The 24588-nt window shown below is 40.7% G+C and overlaps 1 protein-coding gene across 1 annotated transcript; it reads right to left on the bottom strand.

The window, feature by feature from the left end:
* Positions 1–353: 353 nt before the first annotated feature.
* On the bottom strand, positions 354–24229 carry ranbp9 (RAN binding protein 9). Its single transcript, XM_014990264.2, has 14 exons — positions 23501–24229; positions 21080–21191; positions 18345–18397; positions 15344–15511; positions 12686–12708; positions 9349–9533; positions 6980–7092; positions 5993–6101; positions 5676–5830; positions 5208–5361; positions 4877–4998; positions 4438–4589; positions 3998–4109; positions 354–3379 (listed from the first exon to the last, which is right to left on the bottom strand). Exons 1-14 carry the CDS (start codon positions 23715–23717, stop codon positions 3249–3251), a joined length of 1806 nt encoding a protein of 601 aa, XP_014845750.1. The 5' UTR covers positions 23718–24229; the 3' UTR covers positions 354–3248.
* Between the last annotated feature and the right edge of the window lie 359 nt (positions 24230–24588).

Here is a 24588-nt window from a genome sequence, read left to right as displayed (position 1 = left end):
ACGGACAGATTTATAAAATATATTTTAGCATTGTAGCTTAAATGTCTGTTAGCTTGATGCTAACTGAGCAACAACTCAGCAACTGAGATTTCTGGCAACGCAGCAATTCATTCAGAGAATCTTTGAAGGGAAAAAACTCAATTTAAATAAGTGAGTTTTTCTATTTTCAGAAGAGCAACGTGTCAGTTAAAATCATTTCTGTCTGGTTTCATTATGCAGAGCTTCATGAAGGGATTTTTCTGGATTATTTCTGGGATTAAGCTGAAGAGTTCTCGCCTCCGGCCTCATGCAGCATCCACACAAGTTGCTCTCATCATCATGGTTGTTTTTAATATAAATCTTTTCACCCTCACACAAATTGCACATTTTTTAATCATCTCCAAATGGACACACAGTCAGCAGTGGACAACTTACTGGTTGACATCTTCCTGGCTAAAAGGAGGAGAACCGAAAGAAAGGAGACATGTAGCTGGATCTTACCACCACTTTACTATGGCATGCATAGGTTCAGACCTTACTCAGAAAGAGACAAGACACTTCGTCTAAAGATTTCTTTTTTTTTTTTTCACTGCTTGTGAGCTGCAAAAAATAAGGATAAAAATGAGGAAAACAGAAGATGAAACAGAACAGATTAGTTCCACCTGGATGAGTTCTGGGAACCAGACGGATTAAAACACAGCGGAGCCGTTTCCTTCCAGAACTGGTTGGTTTAAAGTCGCTGAACTTTCAGGCGACCCGTCGGGTTTTAGAAAAGGATTTGTTCCTGCTCCTGTTTTCAGAACATGATACTGCCACCACCGTGCTTTCCAGTCAGTTAAATCTCATCACTGCCGTCAGAAACAGGATGTTTGATTCAAAGAAGAGATGGTTTCATTTTTCTGGAGCTGCTGCTTCTATATGAAGGCTCATCTAGATCTACGCTGTGTTGGACTGGCAGCTGATGAATCCAGATGTTTATGATCAGATTCTTTAATCTGCAGTTTTAAAACCTCAAAGATAAAATATCATCCGTCATGAATTTCCTTTGGATTTGCTTCAACTTTCAGACCTGAGATCTGTGCTTTGGAGCAGGATTAATTCAAACTTTATTCATATTTTCAGTGTTTTTATTTCTATGATTTTAACTATTCAGAATAAACATGAACATGATGTATTTAATTTAAATGTTGATTTATGTTGAGATGCACCTTCAGTAAACTAAAAACTAAACTAAATGCGTCTCTCAGCCTCTTGTTAATTTATCATCATATAAGTAACTAGTGTTGGCCGGATAGTGACGTACAGAAGCATCAAACCGTCAGAGGATGGAAATAAATTCAGGATCGTTACAAGATGAAAAACTCAATTAAAACAAAAAAGTTTCAAATTTTAACAACATATTAAATTTGACATGAAGTGTTTTGGCCAAGAGTCTGAAAACTAAATGGCCAAAAGTTCAGCGTTTTTTGTTCAAAGCTTAAATTTAAACAACTTGATCATTATTAGAAATATAATAATCAGGATGAACACAAACTCTGGTTTGTGGTTTATTAAATAATGCACCATATTATTACAAAGAGCTGATCGGCACTAAATAGTTCCTATGATTTTATCCCATTCTGCATTAATTAAATAATCTGGCTTAAAGATGTTTTATTAGATTTTGAAGTCAAATTTTGTTACATTACTACACATTGTGGCCATTTATGTTGAATTTGATTAATTCAGTTTTTATTTTAGGCAGTTGGAAAATACTCAAGTTAGTTTGGGACCAAAATCTGTAATTTTTACATTTTTAATTGTTTAGATTATTTTGGTAACTTTCAGATCCTCCTAATAATTTAAGAAATTAAGAACAACAGGCTGGAGACCCAGTGGGATTTTTAAAATAATTTCTTTTAACCACATTTTGAACTTGTAAGATCAGATTAAGTTAACTTTTGTTTTCATTTAAGGTTTCAAGACATTTTTATTTTCTCTACAGTTTTGCATATTTTTCAAACAATAAGGTGGAAGTGTGCTCTTTCTTGGAAAAAATGGGAAACTTAAAGTCCGTTAAACAGTAATCCTGCCTGGGAGTACAGGCCTCAGGTCTGTCGGTTCTGATCCAAACCGGGTTCTGATCCAAACCGGGTTCTGATCCAAACTGGGTTCATGAGGCACATCAGCTGATTGGTTGGAGGAGAAACTAAACGTCACTGTGGCTCCTGAGTTCTTCGGGGTCGAAAAGCAGAAAAACCAGGAAAACAAACGTTGGCTTTAAACAGCTTCACAGCCGAGAGCTCTGGGCCTGATGTAGTCGTCCCTTTACTGCCTGCTCAGAAACCCTGGAGTCGAACAGAAACAACGACACAACCAGCCTGCTTCAGGGGTCTGCTGGTGTCAGGAAAAGTACTAAAGGTTTCTCTCTCTCTTTTTATTATTTTGGTAACTAAATATGTCGCTCTATTGATATATTTCCACTTTGTAATATAGAAACGTTTACATGTACACACGCTGGTCACTGGGGAGTCGGTGGAATCGGGACCTTTATTATAATAAGTCGGTGGAACTCGCTCTGGCTGGCGCTCAACAAATATACTGTGAATGCAAGTAACAATAATTATAATGATAATTAGAATAATAATAATCATCATTATGGTCTGCACCATGCCTTGTAAACCTGGGAAAACAAAAACTAAAACCAAAACAAGAGGCGGCAGGTGACCCCCCTCCACAGCGCCCCCTACCCACAAACTGCTCAAAAGAAAAAACAAAAAACTAAACAGAAGATTAAAAACGGGAAAGTCGAGACTTGCAGATTCTCTTCAGCTTCCTCGAAGTCCCGAGTCCAAAGCGCCGGGCCTGCGCCGCGTCCCGGGTGAGTGGAGGGCGGGGGGTGCAGAGAGAGAGGAGGGCTGCGATTGGCTGCGGCGGAGCGCTCCTCAGCGCTCACTGGGAACCTTTTTTCTTTTTTAAAGTTTGATCCAGGTTTTTTTGTGTTTCGGCTTCGAGTCACGAGTTCGCCTCAGAGTATTTATTTTATTTTGAAAGCCAACCCCCCCCTTCCCCTCCCTGTCAGGAGGATGCAAACATGGCCGCCTCTGAGAGACCAGGGTGAAGGTTATCATTTACGACGATGGAGGTGGTCGGTTCGTTTTAATGTGGCGATCTCTGAAGGTCCATCCAGAAACGACCTCTGACCCCGCCGGGTTCTCCAGCAGCGAGGGGAGGAAGCTTTCTGGATGAGCCTTCAGAACGTGTGTGTGTGTGTGTGTGTGTACATGTGGCTAGTGCAGGTAATCGTCCACAGAGGCGAAGGCGCAGGAGCCGATGCCAGTTCGTGCCATGATGGCGAGGCACTGGGCGGCCTGGCCCACGGCCTGAGCCAGGGGGGGCTGCTTCGGGAGGTTGTGAGTCTCTGCAGACAAAAACACAGAAGAAGAGAAAAACAATGAATTAAAACAACAAAACTCCAGATTTGTGCTCAATATGTCGCCTGTAGTTTATATCATGCAGAGCTTTTCTCTCATTCTGCTGCTCGACGTTTAAATGCTGAAGTTTTTACAGCCATAAATCTGGTCTTTATGGCAGAGTAAGGAAAAATTATTGCTAAAACTTCAATGGTTAAAGGAATGTGAAATGTTCTGATCAACCATCAGAATAATCAATTAGTAAAATAATTGACATCTGAAGCTCTATAATAGCACTCTACTCCTGTGCTCTGATCAGTCGGATGCCCCGGTTCCGGTCCGGTCAGAGCGGATCCCTCTGGTCAGAGCAGACCCCTCCGGTTCCGGTCCGGTCAGAGCGGACCCCTCCGGTTCCGGCCCGGTCAGAGCGGATCCCTCTGGTCAGAGCAGACCCCTCCGGTTCCGGTCCGGTCAGAGCGGACCCCTCCGGTTCCGGTCCGGTCAGAGCGGACCCCTCCGGTTCCGGTCCGGTCAGAGCGGACCCCTCCGGTTCTGGCCCGGTCAGAGCGGTTCCGGTCCGGTCAGAGCGGACCCCTCCGGTTCCGGCCCGGTCAGAGCGGACCTACCTAGTATTGCACTGTTGAGAGTGGAGCAGACCGGCTCCCTCTGAACGGCGTCCAGCTGGTAGCCCACCGGGCTGCTCCAGGGGTCGGAGTACGCCAGCAGGCTGAACGCATCCTGCAGCAGAACACAAGAAGAAGAAGAGACTGGATCAGAACACAGAGGTTCTAACATCAGAACACGACCAGAGTTCATGCTTCATCGTTGCTGCTCATGTTCTGGATGTTTTCTACTCATCTGTTGAATCTCCAGATGGATTTAAAAACTCCTGATTTCAACAGAAATAATATTGTGGTTTTATTTTAAAGAAGTTTGTCCAAAATATTTGCTGCATTACGTCTTTTTTTCCTGTTTTTTCACATTGTAAAAACACTTTTTCTGTGAAAAATGTTGACATTTAGTTAACAGAGGAAGTGCGGTAAATAACCGGGTTCGGTTTCCGAACCTTCAGCATCTTCTTGTTGGCGGAGTTCTTGCCGCATTCCCGGCGGAGGTGTTCGCTCATGCTCTGCAGCTCCCTGCCGAAGTGGATCATCCTCTCGATGGCCGCCTGGCTCCCGCCACACAGCTGCCTCTTGGACTGGGCCGACTCCACCTCTGCAGAACCGCGGCCGGTCCGCCATGCAAGACATGCAGATTTTACACGTCACCTGAGTGATTTGGAGCCTTTACAGTCCAGGGTTTGGAGAAGCTTTGCAGCTGTGACCAAACGGTTTCTGTTGTTTCGTTGTGTATGCAGTAGCTTACAAGCGGCTCGTCATTACATTCTGATGCTGGAAAAGAAGCTGCTAACATAGAAAGCTTCATTAATCAGGACCGAAACTCTCGACAGGAAGCAGGCAGCAGCACGGATGACGAATGTTGCGTTTAAGCATCGAACCCACCCATGTCTGCGTCGCAGTCGTCGGGCTCCGTGGCGTGTTTGGAGGTTCCGTTCAGGAAGCCGTTGGAGGAGGACTCGGTCACGCCGTTGGTGAAGTGGTCGACCTCCATGTCCACATCGTTACTGAGGGGAAACAGGAAGTGGAGTGAGAACAGCGACGCTGCTCACAGGAGTCGATTCTGCCTCAGCATTCCAGAGAATTAGGGAGAAACCTGAGATCTCATCTGAGATAATTTAAAGTGAAAATGATCCCTCTGTGAAAGAAAGCGTAACTCCGCCCCCAGACAAGTTCAGAAAAAAATGTAGGGCTGAACAGGGGTCAGAGGTCGTACCTGGTGATGGGCTGCTGGCTGCGGCTGCCGTTCAGGCTGACGTCAGAGCCCTGGAGGGCGGAGCCAGAGCTGGGGGGGCAGGGCTTGTGACTGTGGGGGGAGGAGCTGTGGCTCTTACTGGACGTCACGCCGTTACAGCAGTTACTGTCAAACCCTGCAGAGGAAAACAAGAAAAACATCAGCTTGAAAATATTAAACACAAAATCCTTTTTCTGCAACTGGAAACTTATTTTTATGTCCCTCAGGAGGATCTCCAGGTGGATAAAAGTCCATGACATGGCAGCAGGGTCAGGGTTAGCTAACTCACTCTAACCCTCCACCAATATTCTCAACAAGGAGAGAATAGTAATCCAAGGGTTTTTTGTTGTAATTAATTTTTTATGGCTGTGTATGTTAAATCTGTCATCCCAGCTTATGGGGATCCTAAAGGATAACCAGTAAACCTGCGGCGCCCAGCAGGGGGCGTACCTGTGAGGTAGGGCTGGGAGCTGCTGGCTTTGTGGCTGGGGCTGCTGAAGGGCCGGGGGGAGCCGGGGTAACTGTCCTGAGACTTGGGGCTGCGTCCTCCCAGACACCTGACCTCGCTGTCCGTCCCGTTCACCATCTCTATGAACTGCCTCACCCTGGAGACACAGAGGGCGATCAAGGAGACGACAGTTAGACCACTGATGCTGCTGACAGATAACGTTTAACATCAGGTTCTTCAGGAGACGTCCTGGTTTGAGCATAGAATCAGGATCTGCATCCATTTTGGTCATTTTACAAAAAGCTCCTCTGAGTCGTACTTGAGCATAAAGAGGAGGTCTGGGTTCCTCTCCAGGAGGTTGGGGTAGAGCTGCTGGGTGGTCTCGATGGCTTCGCCCATTCGACCCGACAACACCAACTTCTGGATCTCTGCAACCAACAAACGGTCAATGAGACACTTTCCTTTGTTTCCATTCAAATAGTTATCAACCTGTTCGTGTTTTAGATGTTTTTAAACCGATTTAAATCAGAGTTTGTTCACTTTTCCCACAGAACATTTAGGAGCTTTTCAAGAATATAAAGTAAGCAACAACACCTGGAGATAAAAACCCAAACGATCTTACAAAAAAACACCTTTTCAATTCACAAATAAATGACAATTTATTACCGTCATTACTAATGTGGACAATGGACAAGGTAAATTTAAATTTTATGTTTTGAAATGTCTGCCACACACCTGATTATTCTGACAACAAAACTCTGATTTAATTGAATTATTAGTAATAATTCATATTCTTTATGTTAAACAATCCAAACAAATCGTGTTAAAGTAAATGACCTTCCTGTTCAAATTAAATGCTAAAACACAAAAAATAAAGTTACAAAAATATATATAAAATGTTTCTGGCATTTAGCAAAAATAAAATATTCTGGTCATTTTAACAGACCTAAAGGAAGAAAAGTTTAGTCTGATTTAATGTCAGACAAGTGAAAAAAATAAATTATTCAGTGTATGAAAATATCTGGGTTCAAATGTAAATTTAGGCTTTTTATCAAACTTTGTATTTTATGTCAAAACTGCATCTTCTGAATATTAAACGCGTTCAAAGGTTTTATGCAAAAATCAAGACTTTAACAACCTTGAAAACACAGAATTGAAATTCAAGCATTTTCAAGGACTCCAGGCAGCCAGTCGAGCCGTCAGCAGGATTCAGAGGAACCTGCAGCACCGGTTACCTGGACCAGGTGTGACGGAGAACGTTTCCTGAGCTGCTGCCAGGTTTCAGCTAAAACCAGGAGAAACTCACTCTGTCTGTTTTTGATGGAGGCGAGTTCCTCGTGCACGGCCTGGTCGGTGGACTTGGCGAAGGCTTCGGCGGTGGCGCAGTAGCTGTGGTGCACCAGGTACGAAGCCACCATTCTGCAGAGAAACCAGACAGACTCCGAGGTTAGAAAGGCCCGATGAAACTCCTTTAGGTCTGTAGGGAGGCCGAAGCCTCAGACGGAGGAATGACGTCACGTCAGATTATTCCAGTCCAGAGCTGAAGAGACGGTGGAGTTTCCTGCTGAGTGTTGCAACAGATATCAGCTGTTTATTAGAGCTGAGAGCGTCAGTGTGGCCCCGCTCTGGGCCCCGCGGACAGAGCGGTTTTCACAAGAGGAGTTTAAAACCAAGCCTGGCGCAATAAATCAATTAATTGGATATTTTGTTTGTTTGTTACCTTTTTTTCACTATTGTGTCTGGAATAAAGATTGATTGATTGATTGATTGGATAGATTATAAATACACACAATAATTTCCATTTGTTTCTCGTTTCTCTTTTTCTCTACCAAAAACTGGGTCACGAAAGTTTTCAGTCTGCTGCATTGATTCCAACTACAAACTTTTTTAAAGGACGATGTGTTTATTTATTTAGGATATGTGAAATGTCTTCCACTTCCAGTGTTAAATGTCTGTTAGAAATTAAAGTTTATTGATCTTTAGACGCTGTAGCTGAATTATTTGCCATCACCAGGAAATGAAGCCACCTTCATGTCACTTTATTTGACCATTTCAGAACCTGAAGGCTCATGTTTTGGATTTTGAGCCACAGTGGCATGAAGAGATTTTCTGATTTACTCTAAAAATAATGAAACTGAAAGCAGAAACTAGAATGAACCTTTTCTATTAGTCTACAGGAAAACTACAAGCACATAACAGCTGAAAAACAGACTCATTAAAAACAGGAAGTCAGTTTGCAGGCAAAGGAAAGTCTGCATTTGTTCTCACTTCCACGTCGTTTCAACCAAACCGACCAGCTGATTTCTTACTTTTCTTCACAGAATCTTCTCTTAGAGACTAAAAGTTTTCCTCTTTGTGTTACTAGAACATGTTGTCTGTTTGCAGCCAGCCTGCAAACCGACGTTTCTGCTAAAAACAAAGCCTGCCTCCCTTCCAGCTGAAATCTGCACCAAGTGGAGATTTAATCCGTTCAGGACCAGCGTCACTGCAGCAGCAGACTAATCCCATCAGTCCAGCAGGTCTGACAACATCAGACTGAATTCATGTCATCTGAGCAGCAGCAGGCTGGAAATGCTCAACTCCAGCTACAACATAATAACCAGGAAAAAGTTATAAAACATTTTAACAACCAGGAAACTGAACAAAGAACCTCTGAAACATCCAGAGCAGAACAATTCGACTTTGTTTCCTCCTCTGATTGTTTAGCCTCAGTAGTTTAATCTTCTGCTGCAGGATGAATCACAACTATTGATGATCTTTAAAAACAATATAACCATAAAAACCTCCCCCATGTAGTCGAGCCAGAGAAACGTAGCGGGTTGTTGCTAAATCTACCCAGAAACATTTAAACCATCTGCTGTTCCTGCAGGAATCAGTAAAAGTTTATGATGTTTGAAACGACAGATTAGACAGAGAAATGAAATGTTCAGTCAGGGAGTTTAAAGGATGAAGCTTCATTAAATTAGCAGATAACTGCAAATATAAGTATTATATATAAGACATAATACCTCTAATATGTCTTCTATCTGAATCAGCAGCAGATGAAAATGTTTTTGTTTCCACAGAAACAAAAGTGATAAATATCTGTCACACCAGCCAGCAGCCATTTTGTGTCAACAAGCAGCACGGGTTCAAAGGTGAATCAACTTTCAACTGCTTCTTCATGTCGATTCAAAAATGTTTTATTTCCAATAATGGAATAATTCATTCCATTATTTCACAGGTTATTTCATTATAATATGGGAAAATAATCTCGTTATAAGTGAGATAATCTGCCAGTGAAACTATTTGTTCATCAGTATTAAGGAATTATTGACTTAAAACAAGCTCCCATGTCTTGCTGAACAGTTTCTCATTTCAAGTGGACCAGGATATTTGCACTAGAAATTAGACTAATATTTGGTGAGACTTTGTGTTTTTGCAGTGTGATGTCTGCACTGTAAAACAGAAACCACGAAGGCAGGGTGAGAAGCCGCCCACTTTAGGAAAATGTTACAATAAAGCACCAAACAGACGTGACCGTCAACTATCAGCAACTAAAACAACTATTATGATCAATGATTTAAATTCTGATTGTCCCATTAGTTTTTACATGACAACAGTTCTGATAAAACGTCCAGAAAAGGATTTTAAAGCTGTTTAAACGGGAACAGTTTGGCGTTTTAACCCCCTTACTTCTGGATCATGGACTGCCACTCGCCCTCCCGCTCTCCGATGGGGCATCTGTCGATCTGGGCCTGGATCTTCGTCCTCCACTCTCGCATGTAGTCCTCGATGTCAAAAACAAACGGGTGCTGGCCGAAGTTCGCGTCCACCACCTCGCCTGGCGTCTGCAGGCCGACGGTCGGGTACAGGTTTGGCTGCAGACGACGCACACAGAATGACGGGTTAAATGTAGGTAGAAGTGGAAGAAACTGTTAGGAATTTAATCTGGACAATAAGTCAAAACAGGAAGTAATGAGAAGGAAAAACAGGAAAACTGAGGAAATAACATTTTCACTACAATTAACCCTAAAAATACATATATATTCAGCATAAAATCCAAAAGTAAAACTGGGAGAGATGAGAAAAAATGGTCAGGAGTGGTAATCATACAGAATGAAAAATGTTTGGTGTAGATCTTCTGTCAGGAAACTGCGATATTGTAAGGAAGTTCACATGCTGATGCATATTTATGGAGCCCAAATTAACCTTTTTCAAAGCAAAACTAAGCACAAGTTTTCACAATACGTTTGTTTTTTCTACTCTATAGTTTATAAAAAGGGCCTAAAATGTCCTTTAAAGATCCATGTTATTTTCTACATTTTAATAATAGATCAGGCAGGAATTAAATTTTCTTAAAATCAGAACAGGAACATTTGTACTCAAAAATGAGACTTTCCAAGATCCCAGAAGGAATCTTGGAATAGTGGGAATTCAGACTGGGAAAGCTGGAGGTTCAGAATCCAATATGGCTGCTGTGCAGAAAATACAGAAAAGTTGCACATTTGCACTCTTAGTTTGCTTTTCATCAAACCACATGAGCTTCACTTGTTTACATTTATTTCTAAAAATGGGACAAAACATATTAACGAACATTTACATGTAAATACATGAGATTATAGCCAGATGGAGAATTTTCATCTCATTGGCATGTTGGAGATATAAAGACAGGAATAAAAAACAAAACTATGGAATAAGAAACGCATAAAACAACCTTAAAATCTCAGTATTTACCTCATTAGGAGTGAGATAAATACAGTAATATAGTCCTGTTTTGCTAAAAGCAGCTCAGCCAATAATAAATCTGACTGGTTTTCCAACCAGAACAAAATCGACTCCTGAAACAAAATCCAATGCAGCATAAATGCAGTGAAGAAAAGCTGGACGCGTCTCCGTCCGTCACACTCGTCTTTGTCACGGATCAGTTGCCAGAAAGGTCAGCCGTGCCGAGGTGACGCACTTCACTGCACAACTCTGGAGGAACATGAATGTCAGGCTCAGAGCCAAGTCTGTTGTGCAGCTCAATAGATCACTGTTGGGGCCGAGGCGACTTCTTCTCTGAGAAAACAGACTCTGTGTTTTCACAGAGCATGCAGGAGAAAAAAACCTTCTCATTCTCAGCCCAGTTAATGAATGCATGAATGTCAAAGGACTCGGCCTGCTCATGTAGGAGTTCCTCACCATAACAAAGCAGCAGGAGGAGTAAAAAAGGGCAATAAAATCTCTAAACTTTCAGTTTCAGACAAATGCAGAGACTAATTCCCACTGAGCCACGCAGTGATCCTCTGGGGTCTTTCATACTCGTTTATGACATTCATGTCCATTTTTCTGGAAAAAGTTACTTATGATGTGGAGCCGCTACATACCAACAATAATATTTTTATAATCTGCAGTAAGGAAATGCCCCTTTATGCCTCTATAAATAACATCTTTTAGGTTGGAGCTGCTTTGATTTGATCACGGCTCATAAATCTGTCATTTCCAACAACTCAACTGACGCAAACAAGACTTGGAGCTTAAGTTTTCAGAAAATATCAAATTATACAGAAGATTCAAACATTTATCACCACAATTCATGAGACCACAGTGAAGAATAACGTGATTTTTAATGATTTATGTAACGAAATGCAAGCTGGAAGCAGAAAAACAGCAAAAACGTTCCTGTTTTCTGCATCAAGCAGAAGCACAAAGAGACAATATTCCACCATCAACTTAACTTATAAATTAACGTTAAAGAGGTTATAAACACTTTTCAATTGTTTAAGTAGGAGTTTTGACTCATTGGTGAGAAACTGCTGCTGATGAATTTTTCATTTTTGGAAAAATCTGGTTTCTTTTTGACCAACGCACTCCTCTGGGCTTCCGTAGCTCAGAGTGATGATGGCTCCCCGGAGTCCAACAGATTCTGTTTATTTGGACTTTTAAGAAATAAAAAACTTTTTGGAAATATTGTTCTCCTGTGTAATTTGTTTTTAAAGTAAAAGGAGAGAAAAAATAGATTAAAATCAGAAATTGGATTTGGTAGGATTAAGTAAACATTCTCCGTTTCCAAAGCCTATTAAATAATTTTTTAAAAAGAAATTTAGACTGAATTAAGTACAAAATGTAAAATATTTAAAATGATCTTTAATATTTGCAAAATAACAAAAAGGTTTAAAGGTGTAAAACATAAAAACTAGTGAGTTTGACGTTCTGACAATCAAACCATTTTAGATTAATTATTAACAAAGCAGGTTGTTTTATACCAAACAATCAGTAATATGTGAAGGATTTATTCTTGAATAAATAACAAAATAAAAACAAAAAATTAGCATTTTCCCATGAGCAGGAACATCAGATGGGTTCCTGCTCAAAAGTTCAACTTTAAACCAAATTATTTTACACGTTTCTCCATTTTTAAACACAGTTTATGATTTCTGACAGCTCCTTTTGATTTGAAAAGATAAAAACTCAGTTATCTAAAAATACTATAAAATCTTGGTATTATGATCTCTGATCCCTGGAGGTGGGATAATTCAGAGAACTGCGTCTATAAAACCATTCCTGATGTCTCACCTTCTCGCCCCTGTGGAACTACTTTTAAGCAAAATATTTTACATTATTCACAAATTTTTGCACAACTCATACCTTTGATTAATTTAAACAATGAGCAGTTTTACTATTAACTAAGAGCATGGCACAGGGCTGCCACGTAAAAATGATGCTTGGGAAGAAAAAACTAGTAAATAATGAAGAGCAAAGAGCTTTTAGTTCAACAAAAAACTGGAAATACTAATAAATAAAACAAAAAGGATTCATTAAAAATTCATCACTTCCAGCTTGTGGATCTCAGCACGTTGTGATCCAACAGCTGACCAGAGCCAGAGGTCAGTAACCAGAACTAAACTGAACTAAAACTCCCTCGTCATCAAAACCACAGAATAAAAGAAACTTCTTGATGCATCCAGAAAAGAACAACATCTGTTTTAGACTTGAAACAGCCAAATAAACCATTAGTAAAGAAGAAAACGAAACAGAAGCTGGTACTTACTGGCAAGTCTGTGAAGGCGATACCTGCAGAGAAAAAACAGAAAGTGTCAGCATAAACAGGAAGTTTCCTCTCCATGTCGGAAAGCAGCAGAAGGCCTCAGTCTGTTTACATGGGATCGTTATCTTTCAGCTGAGGCTTAATTTAATCAAAGCTGTGCAAACCAGGCAGACCGTTTCAGTTATGAAGAATAATCTGGTTTGCAGCTGAACACAGATTTCTACAGCAGAGAAATTTATGTGGAAATCTGGAATCTGTTCAGGAGAAACCAGAGTCGTCTTCTCTGCAGAACCACCCTGGGTAACACTTTATTTGAAGGGGGTAATAAGACTGTCATGACACCGTCATAAACACCTGTCATGAACATGAATAAGCCTTCATGAATATTTATGACTGTTGGTAAATTATTCGGTAAATTATGACACTTAATACAAAGTTGACATTATTCAAAATGTCTTTGTTATGACAACTTGACATTAACCAGGAAATCATTACTGTTTAAACTTTACCTTTAATAACATAAAGTTACCTAATTTTTAAAGTGCAATCAGTAATACTTTTATAACAAATTTATATCAGTAATGATTTCTTTGTTAATGTCAAGTTGTCATAACGACATTTTGAATAATGTCAACTTTGTATTAAAAATGTCATAATTTACCGAATGACACTTTATGACAACAGTCATAAATATTCATGAAGGTTTATTCATGTTTATGACAGGTGTTATGTCATGTTTATGACAGGTGTTATGACATGTTTATGACGGTGTCATCACAGTCTTATTACCCCCCTTCAAATAAAGTGTTACCACACCCTGCAGCAGTTCACCAGTTTTAACATTTAACCCAGTGGGTTTAAACCAGTTTGTCACTGGTTTGTGTCACTGCTGCAAATATGAGTTGAAGGATGCATACCATAAGGAGAAGAAAATATGACGATTTGAAACTCGAAATGTTTTAAAGAATGGGAGCATTTTATTTGTCTTCACAGAAATGTTTCTTCAGGGAACTTTAGAGGTATTTTTGGAAATGAGTTTCAGAGAGAAAATGACGCCCCGTGTTCATGTGGAGATCTCAGAAAATACAACTGATTTTGATTAGAAATAAAACTTTAAATCAGAGATGTAAACAAATGATCAACTGTTGATTAATAGTTTATAAATCTGTTACGTTCAATTAACTGATGACATCCACTTAGATTGACCCGTCAGTGTTGTAGAGTGGCCTCCATCCAGAAGAGGGCGCTACTGTTCATGTTTAAGCAGGTAGTTATACAGGAAATAATTATGGCAGAGGCATCCCAGAACAGGGATAAACGGCAAAATGCACACCGTCTCTTTGTTGTTATGTTTTTTTTTTTCCTCCAAAATCAAATTTTAGAAAAAAATGACTTGGGCCAATATTTTGCAAAGATGAATTTTTCTCCTTGGTATTCAAAGATCCCATGGTGGTGAAAAATGTGTGAAACTAAAACCAGAGAAAGTCTCAGAGGTCCAACCGATTTGATCTGCAGCTAAAAGCTTGAAGAAGACGACAAGCATTCCCATCTGTCCCACTGCTGAGCTGAACAGAGCCGCAGGCAGCAGCGCATGTGACCAGGACAATCAGCACATCATAGAGGTATGCAGCGCTATCTGGCTTTGCAGTAAAGAGACCCAGAGCCACGTCAGTGCAGCTCAGCTGTTTGTTCCTTAGTGGACCCAAATCAACTTCATCTGCACTCACAATTATTGTTTTGTGTAAATATGCAGACAGTTTTTAACGCCGAACAATAAATCCTGATGTTCATTCAGCTTAAACATGTTTAAATATGTGATTCTGTCCTGCAGGAGGTGCAGATTCAACCTTTTCACCAGATTCCCAGCAGCATAAAACACAGAGAAAGACGCAGCTGTTTGGTTTCAGGAAGTAAACGCATCCAGTGAAACGACAGGAACGTAGTTATGGATCCTACAGCAGGACAGAGTGGGACAGAGTGGGACAGAGAGGGGACAGAGAGGGGACAGAGAGGGGACAGAGAGGGGACAGAGTGGGACAGAGAGGGGACAGAGAGGGGACAGAGTGGGACAGAGAGGGGACAGAGCGGGGACAGAGAGGGGACAGAGAGGGGACAGAGAGGGGACAGAGCGGGGACAGAGCCCGGACAGAGCGGGGACAGAGAGGGGACAGAGCGGGGACAGAGCCCGGACAGAGCGGGGACAGAGCGGGGACAGAGAGGGGACAGAGAGGGGACAGAGCGGGGACAGAGAGGGGACAGAGCCGGGACAGAGAGGGGACAGAGCGGGGACAGAGAGGGGACAGAGAGGGGACAGAGCGGGGACAGAGCGGGGACAGAGCGGGACAGAGAGGGGACAGAGAGGGGACAGAGCGGGGACAGAGCGGGGACAGAGCGGGGACAGAGCGGGACAGAGCGGGACAGAGAGGGGACAGAGCGGGGACAGAGCGGGGACAGAGAGGGGACAGAGCGGGGACAGAGCGGGGACAGAGCGGGACAGAGCGGGGACAGAGCGGGACAGAGCGGGGACAGAGCGGGGACAGAGCGGGGACAGAGAGGGGACAGAGAGGGGACAGAGAGGGGACAGAGCGGGGACAGAGAGGGGACAGAGCGGGGACAGAGTGGGGACAGAGCGGGACAGAGAGGGGACAGAGCGGGACTCACCTAGGCTGTGGCCGTTCTTTGTGTAGAAGCAGGTGTTGTTGATGAGGTTAACGCAGCAGCCAATCACGTCGCCCGTTGTAAACGTGGGCCCGTAGGGTTGCCCGGTGCCGGATGAGCAGAAGGAGTGGCCGTCGTCGCCGTGGTAACCATAAGAGTGCTTGTCCCAACCTGAAGGAAGAAGGCAAAACAAAGGTGAGTGGTGGGAAGGCGAGACGCAGAGATGATGCAGACAACAGACTTCATCAACGGGTGAAAACCGAAAAGTAATAAACACAGGAAGTATTTTTTTTAAATATATAAAAATCTTGATGGCATCAAAATGAGGATCAAAGAATGTGTCTTAAAGAAAACTGCTGAGGTTGCACCTGAATCAATCTGCATAATTATCAATGAACAGCAGCCAGAACCTCTGCAGGGAGACAGAGAGGCTCTAGCCAAGGAGTCCAAATATGTTGACTAGGCAAGAAAAACGCCACAATTCATGCTTCAGCACGCTCCGCTGTCTTTAGTTATTAGAGGCTGTAGTTGGTAACGGGACAAAAGGACAGCATCAGAAACGTGGAGGGATTTAAAGGCTTTAAACAACATTTGTTACATTTTCAGCTGCTGCGTTTCTCTTTCTCAATGCACTGAGTCAAACCAACCGAAAAACCTGTTCCCCTCCTCGCCTGTGGGGGCGCTGCACCAAGAATCACTAAAGGAAACGACAAAAACCTCTGAAGACGACACTGAGTGCAACTTCCTTCTTCATTACATGTAAGCAAACATGAAGTGACGTCAGATTTTAGCAACTGGACAATTAGTCTTTGGTAAAAAACCACGAGCCATTTCTTCCGCTAGCACTAGTCTAGCATGTTTGTTTTAGTTGTATTTACCCATAATGCCCTGCGCTGCAGTCTCTTTCCAGCTCTTAGAGCAGTCTCCAGTTCGCTCGGCGTTCACATACCCATTCAAACCGAACCGGAGTTTACTTAAACCGAACACAGACTGAGGTTTGCAGGCAGACAAGAATTTGATTAGCATTCACACCTCAACAGAGGAACCGGACTTTCTGGCAAACGGACTGGAGTCGCATTAAAGTGAACTAAACTGGGTTGGTGGGAATGAAGAACCCTAAATCTTGCTTAAGGACTCTTCTGGGTGATTCAACTAAAAAAAAAAAAAAGAAAATAAATAAACCTTTGCTATTTTTACCTGGTATGTTTTAATCGTAAAACATACCATCCTATTCATTCTATTCACATTCAGGTTTTCCTATGAAAATGAGGGTTTTCTAAACAATCCAACCTTATTTTACCCAGCAGCCAGTGTGTTTGTCTTAGTTGCATTTACCCAGAATGTAACTGGCTTTAGTTGACCTAAAGCCCGAGTAGTTGACCTCATATGGTCGTTATTTGTGCCGTTCCTTTAACAGGTGTGTTTCCTGTTGGTTTTTAATGAGTGACGAACATGTCCCAGTTTCCCTGAACTGGAGCTAAACTTGAACCGAGCCCATTGTCCTCTGAAGAGGACGCCACTTTGAGCCCCGCTGGCCTCGGGCCGTTTAGGCTGGACGTTCCAGCTCCACTGCAGAATGTAACCCAGCCCGGCCTGCATGCGGCTCCGCTGCAGCCGTTCTTCAGTTACCACTCCTTCATTAGCCTCCATCCATCTCTGGCCCCCTGTTATCTCTGGGTGGGTCCAGTTTTAAACTAATGAAAGGCTGTCTGGGCTCCTGCTCGCTCTGATAACCTCGCTGGATGACGTTGATGAAGTGGTGCCGTGTCTTATGGATCCGCTCACAGGAGGAGAACTCTCTTACAGAAACAAGAAGTGGGTGTCTGTCTTAGAATTGGATCAGAACCGGGTTACGGCACCCAGAAATGATACCCAGGATGAATTTAAGATCTATTTTGTTCATTTAAATCTGTAAAATTAGCTCCCTGAAAACAAATACTGCTCTTAAAAAAACATTCACATGTGAGTTAATCCAGTTTCATAACGAAGTGTGATTCTTACCACTAAACTTCCTAGTAGCTGCATTTAATCATATGAATGGTGAGCTCATGGGACAAACGGTGGAGAAAATTAGATTAGATTCCCTTTGTCTTTACAAATCAGAGAACGGCCGATACTTGGATGTGAAGCCGGCAAATATCTAAAAATCACCCACTGTCCTTTTTTGAGAGGTCTGAAGGAACGACCCACCAGGTCATGCCTGCATGTCAACAATAGTCACTCCACTTTTACCAACTCAGCAACTTTCTGGCTATATTCAGCAACATTTCAAGAGAGAAAAAAAAAATCAGCATTGAAAGTTCAGGCCTTTAAAATAAATCAGCAATCGGCTGGAAAACTGGAGCACCACTAGAGAAAATGATTATTCCAGACAATACAATCAGTTTTTACCATTTTAAACACCAATAATGAAAATTTATATTTAAAAAACTTATCTGAGCTGCACATATTAGAAAATACTGCAATGATATATCAGGTGACAGCTTTCCTCTCTAATCTTTGCTTCCTCCTCCAGGTGACCTTTAGCATTTGAGTCCAGTGTGAGCTTTTGCAGCCATGACACTCTGTCCTACTAGCTAAATGTTGCATTAGCATAAATTATACAATTTCAGAATTTGCAAACTGCATAAGCCAACAATTACTGCTCTCCAAACTGTCCTTTGCGATATAAATATTGTGATGACGATATATTGATGATTTATTGTGCAGCAGCCATGCAATAAAGCTCAGATTCAAAAGCTGACGTCTAATCCGCAGCTTTAGTGTGTTTCTGTTTATTTTCTGGGTAGTTTGAGTGAGAACACAGTCGACTGAACGACTTCCCCTCGTTCGTCTTCCTGCTGTCTGCAGCAGCTCCTATAAACACTGCGCTCCAGCCGTGCCAACAGAGAACATGCAGATGTAATCAGATAATTGAAGTTTCCTCTCAAAGAGACATTTCTCCTGCTCAGCAGAATCCTCACAAGCAGAATAAAACCAACAATTACACACACAGTGAACTTACCAGGGAGTCTGTTCATATTTACACCCTGAGCTGAGAGGCCGATCCCCATGTAGCTGGAAGAAGAAACACAAATAACTCAGTCCTGACATGTAAGACATGATGTTTATAGAGGACACAGAAGAATAAAAACGCTCCTACAGCTGCAGCTGCTTTGATTACTGCTGCACCGACTTCAAATCATCCTCCGTTTACCTGAAGCTCCCAGCGGTGAGCCGTTATCACAAGCAAACATTCTGGTTCAAGACGGAGGACAAAACGGTTTAAAAAGAAACAAAGAGGGAAGATGAAACTCAAGCCAGTTTATTTCAGAGAGCCGGCCTCATCAACACAACGGTTAAATTAACTTCACTTAAGAAAAAAAGAGTAAAAAACAAAGAGGAATGCTTTAAGTTTTTTTTATGTAATTTTTTCAGTTGGTCTCAGTTTTTTTTTTTTTTTTTTTTGTTAATCAAATTAATGAGCTAAAAATCGTATTCATTTTTTAACACCATGTCTGAACATGGAGACCAGTGGTGTGCAACCTGCGGCTCTGGAGCCACAAGTGGCTCGTTGGACCTTCGACAGAACTCTACATAAAAACATGTAGCACCAACAATTTTTAATATAGATGGAAACAATAAATGCTGCATTTTGCAGCTGAACTGTATTGAATTCCAACAAAATTAACAAAACTATTTTTTCTAGTCATTATGTTGGAAACTAATTGCTTTTCCCTAATTTTGATGTTTTATTTCCCAAAACATCAAAATCCAAGAGTAGAAAATGTATCCATCCTGTTGTTACAAATGTTTTATGATTTTATTCATTTTAAAACCTAAATATAAACTGCTGGTTCTTTAAAAATTTCCATTTGCTGATAGAAATGTAGTCATTTCCAATTCCTCTCCAAGAACTGTGACATCAGTGGATTTGAGGAAAATGTTTCTTTTTCTTCCAAACCTTTTAGTTGGAAGTGATCAATAATTTATTGTATTGGTTGCAGAAGTAATGGAAAGTTTATGTAAGAGACATTCTCTGTGAAAATGTTTTATTATTATTAAGAAAAACAACCAAAAGTAACATAATTACTGAGGGAAAATTATAAAAATTGTCTTAAGTATATTATCTTTCAGCTTCTAAAATCTCCTGATTTCACTGTAAAACGCCCTCATGACACAAAAATCACCCGGTTCTGTCTTCACTCATCTATCACGTTTGGTGCAGTCAAGTATTTTTAAAAAAGTTGGATTTTTTAGTTTCAGACAGACTGATCAGAGATCAGTGCTTGTTAAGTCCAACATCAGCAGATCAGTTTTCAGTTAGCATCACTAAAATGTAGTTTTTTCATGCATACATGAATAATAAACTCATTTTGACGAAACGGTTTGGGTTTAACCGCTATGGATTAAATTTATTATTTGATATTCAGTAATACTGGAACAACATTCATAAGTTAGAAGTTGTGCAAATTAATTTTTCTAAGCCTTAATGGTAAAAATCTGAACATACTTCACTCAAATTCTTTTTATATAGTTTTTTTTCTAGTAAATTCTAAATTGTAATTAAAAATATTTTTCTTTTTACTTTAATAATGAAAATAAACCAGCATTTCTAACAGACTGTGCTGTTACAGCCAAACTATGACTGAAATGTTGATTTAAAACTTAAAACAAATGTTTGAGATGATTTAATGTAAAAATATTTTCTTCCACACAGAGACGCTGCAAACAAAGCCGACATGTTGGAGCATAAAACTGAACCGTAGCTTCGTTTTTATTTCCTGCGTTGCTCTTGAGAGCTTTGCAGCTTTTCTGCACTTCCTCCACCATGAAGTTCATGTGTGAAATGCAGCAACATTCTAATGTTTTCATGACTATTTCTGCCACCAACAAGTAACAACAGTTATACATCATTTTTCTTAGATCCTAATATTAGGCTCATCTTCAGAAAGTTGTGACACTTCAGAAAAGTTAATGTAAAACAAAGTTAGGGTTATAACCATACTAATGTTTTGTGCCTAATAATAAACATAACTCAGAACCAAACTATAAAGATTCAGAGCTTTGCTGTTAAGTCAGATAAACAGGAGTGGAGTGACAACCAATATATTGCTTTTTGATTTTTCAAAGTGTTGTTTTTAAACTTTTTAACATGATTAAATAATTCCTCACCATTCTTTTTGTTGTTTCTTAAGAGGATTTAAAACTCAGTAATTTTGTGATGTTCAGTAACCACAGATTTACAAACTAGACGTTTCATTTCTGCAAACTCAAAATCTAATCCAGACATTTTGTTGGTTGTTTGCTGAATAATCTGGAAAGAAGTTTGAGATTACTTGCCTGTAATCTAACATAAAATATAATTTGTGTTTTTATCCAAAATGAGAATATTACCAGAGTCTGAAGTTAATCACAAGAGAACTCGGCAGGAAGAGCCGTTCCTCTTTTAAACATGCAAATTAAATCATACTATTCTCACTTCAGCTCATCAACAAGATAAAACTCTGAAGGACTAAAATAAACATCCTGATGCTTCATGTGAAACAGATGGGATTTTTTATATCTAATGAATTTATTTTCACACAACCTGTAGAGTAATGATGACTACATTTCTGTTTTAGATGATCGATGTGACAAACTGCAGTAAAATCATTTCTTCCAGCTGGAAGTTGATAGAAAACCTTTATGTCAATTAACTTTACAGTCAGTTTAAACTAGAACAAAGCTACACCTCTGCAATATTTAACTGTCTCTTACCCATCTCTGCCTTTACTGATGATCTTCACCTCAAAGTAGTAGACGCCGCAGGCGGCGGGGATGGGGTGGGTGGCCCGCACAGACGCAGCATCCTTAGGGGTCTTTCCATGACCTTGGAAGGAGTAAACAATGTTTTATTATTACAAATAAATGTCTACAAGGTCAACCTGCTATAAAGATTAAAAGCTTCTCTTGAACTACAGGAAAGCCTGGAAACGAACTGTATGCAGATTTAAATTGATCGCTGAGGTGTTCCAGATCACAGATATCTGATCCAGCTTTAATCCTGTCACTATGGTTTAATAAACCTTTAAATCAGAGCAGGAAGTAATCTAAATGTTTTACACAATAACCAAAAACAAACATGAAGCTGAAATTATTTTTTACTGAAGCTGGTTCCTTTATCTCTAATCATTTTCTCCCGTCTTTGCTAAAAATGTGAGATTTCTATGATAAAACAAGAAGAAAATCAGATTAAATTCTTCATTTTCTGGTTATTTAAAATAATAAACTTTCTCTGCAAGATGTCGCTGAGGTTATGAGGTCATCATGTATGGTCTGAACCTCATGTACTGATTTGTGAACCCGCTCATGCTGGCAGTCTATAAAGCTAACATTAGCTCAAGCAGCTGGATGAGTGCATCATTAGGGGTCAAATATCAGCCATGTTTGCACGGCTGAATGTTAGTCAGGAGCAGCTTGAAGCCTTTGCAATATGTGGACAACAAATATTCCCAACATACAGAATACAGAGCCATCGCAATGACAGAAGCAACAAAATATGCTACGGTTACAGTTCAGGTGGATGTTTGTTTTGCTTTTTTTGCAATTAAATCACCTAAACCCAAATTACATTATGAGAGGATTTAATGTTCATATTTACTGCTTTCTGTGAGCAGTAAATGTCAGCTCTGCTGCAGGTTCAGATTGCAATGAAACACCTAAACCCACATGCAAATTTTCAGATTTGTTCTCCTATCCAAAGCTTCTGAGATGGAGTCACAATAAAGAAGCATCCCATATGAATAAATAATTAAAGTTTTAATATTCCAGTAAAAATAACGCATGTCTTCCAGGAGTGAGAGCAGGGTTTGTTCTTGTTGTAGTAAAACGGTTTAATTGTATGAAGTTAATAAAATAACTGTTTAATATTTACTCCAATCTCCAATTATTGATTTCACCATGAAAGTATTTGATTTCTATTTACAGTGCATTGATGTAGTAAATTTGATGATTCTACAGTATTATATTACCAAATACAACACAGAAATGCTGTTATTTTCTCATTAATTGATTTCCTGTTTAGAAAATAAGTTCACACTAGAAAACTTAATGTTTTTTTCCAGGATTTCCAGCATTTCTAAAGATTTTACTGTTAATCGATATTTAACAGTGAAGTCTTAAGATATGATAAAAGGATTAGGAAAGTAATTACAGATTAAATCATCAACAAAAAAGCTTCATAAAGCAGATCCTAATCAAATAGGTCTTAATTAGAACTAATGACTTGCAAAAGAATTTTATATAAAGTCAGCAGATAATTACAGATTTAAATCTGGAAAAATATGCTTTGCTCCCTGGAGATAAAAAAAAATACAAGCTTTGTATTATTGTGTGAAAGGATGCTGAACATTTGCAAGCTTGCTATGCAGTACTGAAGTGAATTTGTTGTGGAAAGGAGGAAAATATTCTGGCTGCAACAAGGAAAAGGATGTGTGTGTGCAGAGGCCCGGTCAGACCCAGAATAGCAGAACACACCCAGGAAGCACAGTTGCACCTAGTTTTTTTTTTTAAGCACTAGCCTTTTCTTCTAGGCCTACACCCAAAACCTTCACTGTGACAGCTTTGCTAGGCAACTAGTCCAACCAGGATGTCAGACAAGACACTTGATATAAAACCCTCAGCAGCAAGGAACTAATCTAACATGTCATCATGGAGGCCTGAACCTAACCTCGACATTTGACACTATTTTCTCACATTTCTAATCAACCTGTAATGCTAAATTAGCTGCTACAGTTTGGCTTTTTCTGACCTGTCTGAAGCAGATATAGTCTGTAATCACCTCTGTCTGTATTCAATCAAAATGTTTATTCTGGTAGGTTATTTATTAAAGAACATAATAGGTCGACGGGCTGTCAGCACAGGAAGCTTCATGGAGACAATTAATGGGGTTGGCAGGCTGGTTAACTGGTAGCAGCGAAGCTAACGAGCAGGGAGGTGAATTTTGGCAGCGGCTGCACCTCGCCAGCTGGTCGGGTTGCAAGATGTCCTCTCCGCCTTGTTGTTGATCAGGCTACCCAGCCTACTTTGTTTTTAGCCACAAACAGCAGCTGCCTTCGCTAAGCTAGCTGTGAAGTTAGGCTAGCATGTTAGCATAAGCTTAATAAAGTGACAAACTTTGAACGTGTCTTTTTGTCATACCTTTATAGTGAACACGGAGGTTGTTCTGAGACAGTCCGATGTAGCTAAACTTGTCCTTCGGGCTCCAGGAGCGTGGAAGCGGGGTCTCGTTTTCGTTAACGGCCGGATAGAGCCGTCGAAGTCGCTGGTTTAGCTCTTTTTCCTGCTCGTTCAGAGCCGAGTCTCCGTGGACAACGACCGACATCAGAAACCCACAGCCCGTCGACTGTCCAGACATGGCTACCACACGGCTTTTAGTGAAGTGGCTTGTCAGTAACAAGCCAGAACTGCTGGAGTCGGTCAGTGTCGAGTTTAAAGGGGGGTTAGCAAAGCTAGCTAGCTATGAGGCTAAGCTAACTGGCTTCGCTGGTTCGTATTGAGGCAGCCAGAGCTGGTTAGCCTAGAAGCTAACCTGGCTAACGTGTTTAGCCGAACTGATCGCTGAAATGGCTCAGGTTGACATTAGCTGACACAAAGCCACAACATAGACACTACGGGGAACAATATCTGCAGGAGAGGATCTGATGAGAGCGGCTGAGACACAGACGAACAGGTCCGGGTGGATAGCAAAGTAACAAAAGCGTTAGTCCAGGCGGATCGACTAAAGTATAATAAGCTCGGCTAGGCTCGATCTTTTGTTTGTTGTCGGAGCGTATTCCGCGAGTCTGATTGGCTGAGAGCAGCTCCACTCACTTCCTATGGGAATGTGAAGTCAGTAACTGTGAATGTGCAAAAACAGATGAACAGACAAATCTGCACTCAAAAAACCGAGCTGTACTTTTACAGTCAAACGCTGAGTTATTGTTACTTTTTGTTGTCCCACAACTGCTCTTGGTCTATATTATATACTTCAGTTCAGCAAACTATTAACAATCAAACTAACTTTTTATATGACATAAATAAAAAGTTATTTTATTTGATTTATTCAAGTTTTCACCAGTTATCCCTAATCCCCATACATTTTTTTTCTTCCACTCAACTTTCCATTCAGATGCTTAGATGTTTTTTTTATATTTAACCAGTATGTAAACTGGTTTAAACTGCATTCCTCATTTGTCTCTGTCCTCATTCTTGTGTTGCATTTATCTGAGATAGCTTAACTCTTGTAA

Source organism: Poecilia mexicana, unplaced genomic scaffold, assembly GCF_051168715.1.
Source record: "Poecilia mexicana isolate PSO_F unplaced genomic scaffold, ASM5116871v1 scaffold_17, whole genome shotgun sequence".
In the NCBI taxonomy this organism is placed as follows: domain Eukaryota; kingdom Metazoa; phylum Chordata; class Actinopteri; order Cyprinodontiformes; family Poeciliidae; genus Poecilia; species Poecilia mexicana.
The sequence above is the reverse complement of the archived record's forward strand: the minus strand, read 5'-3'. Positions and strand labels throughout refer to the sequence as shown.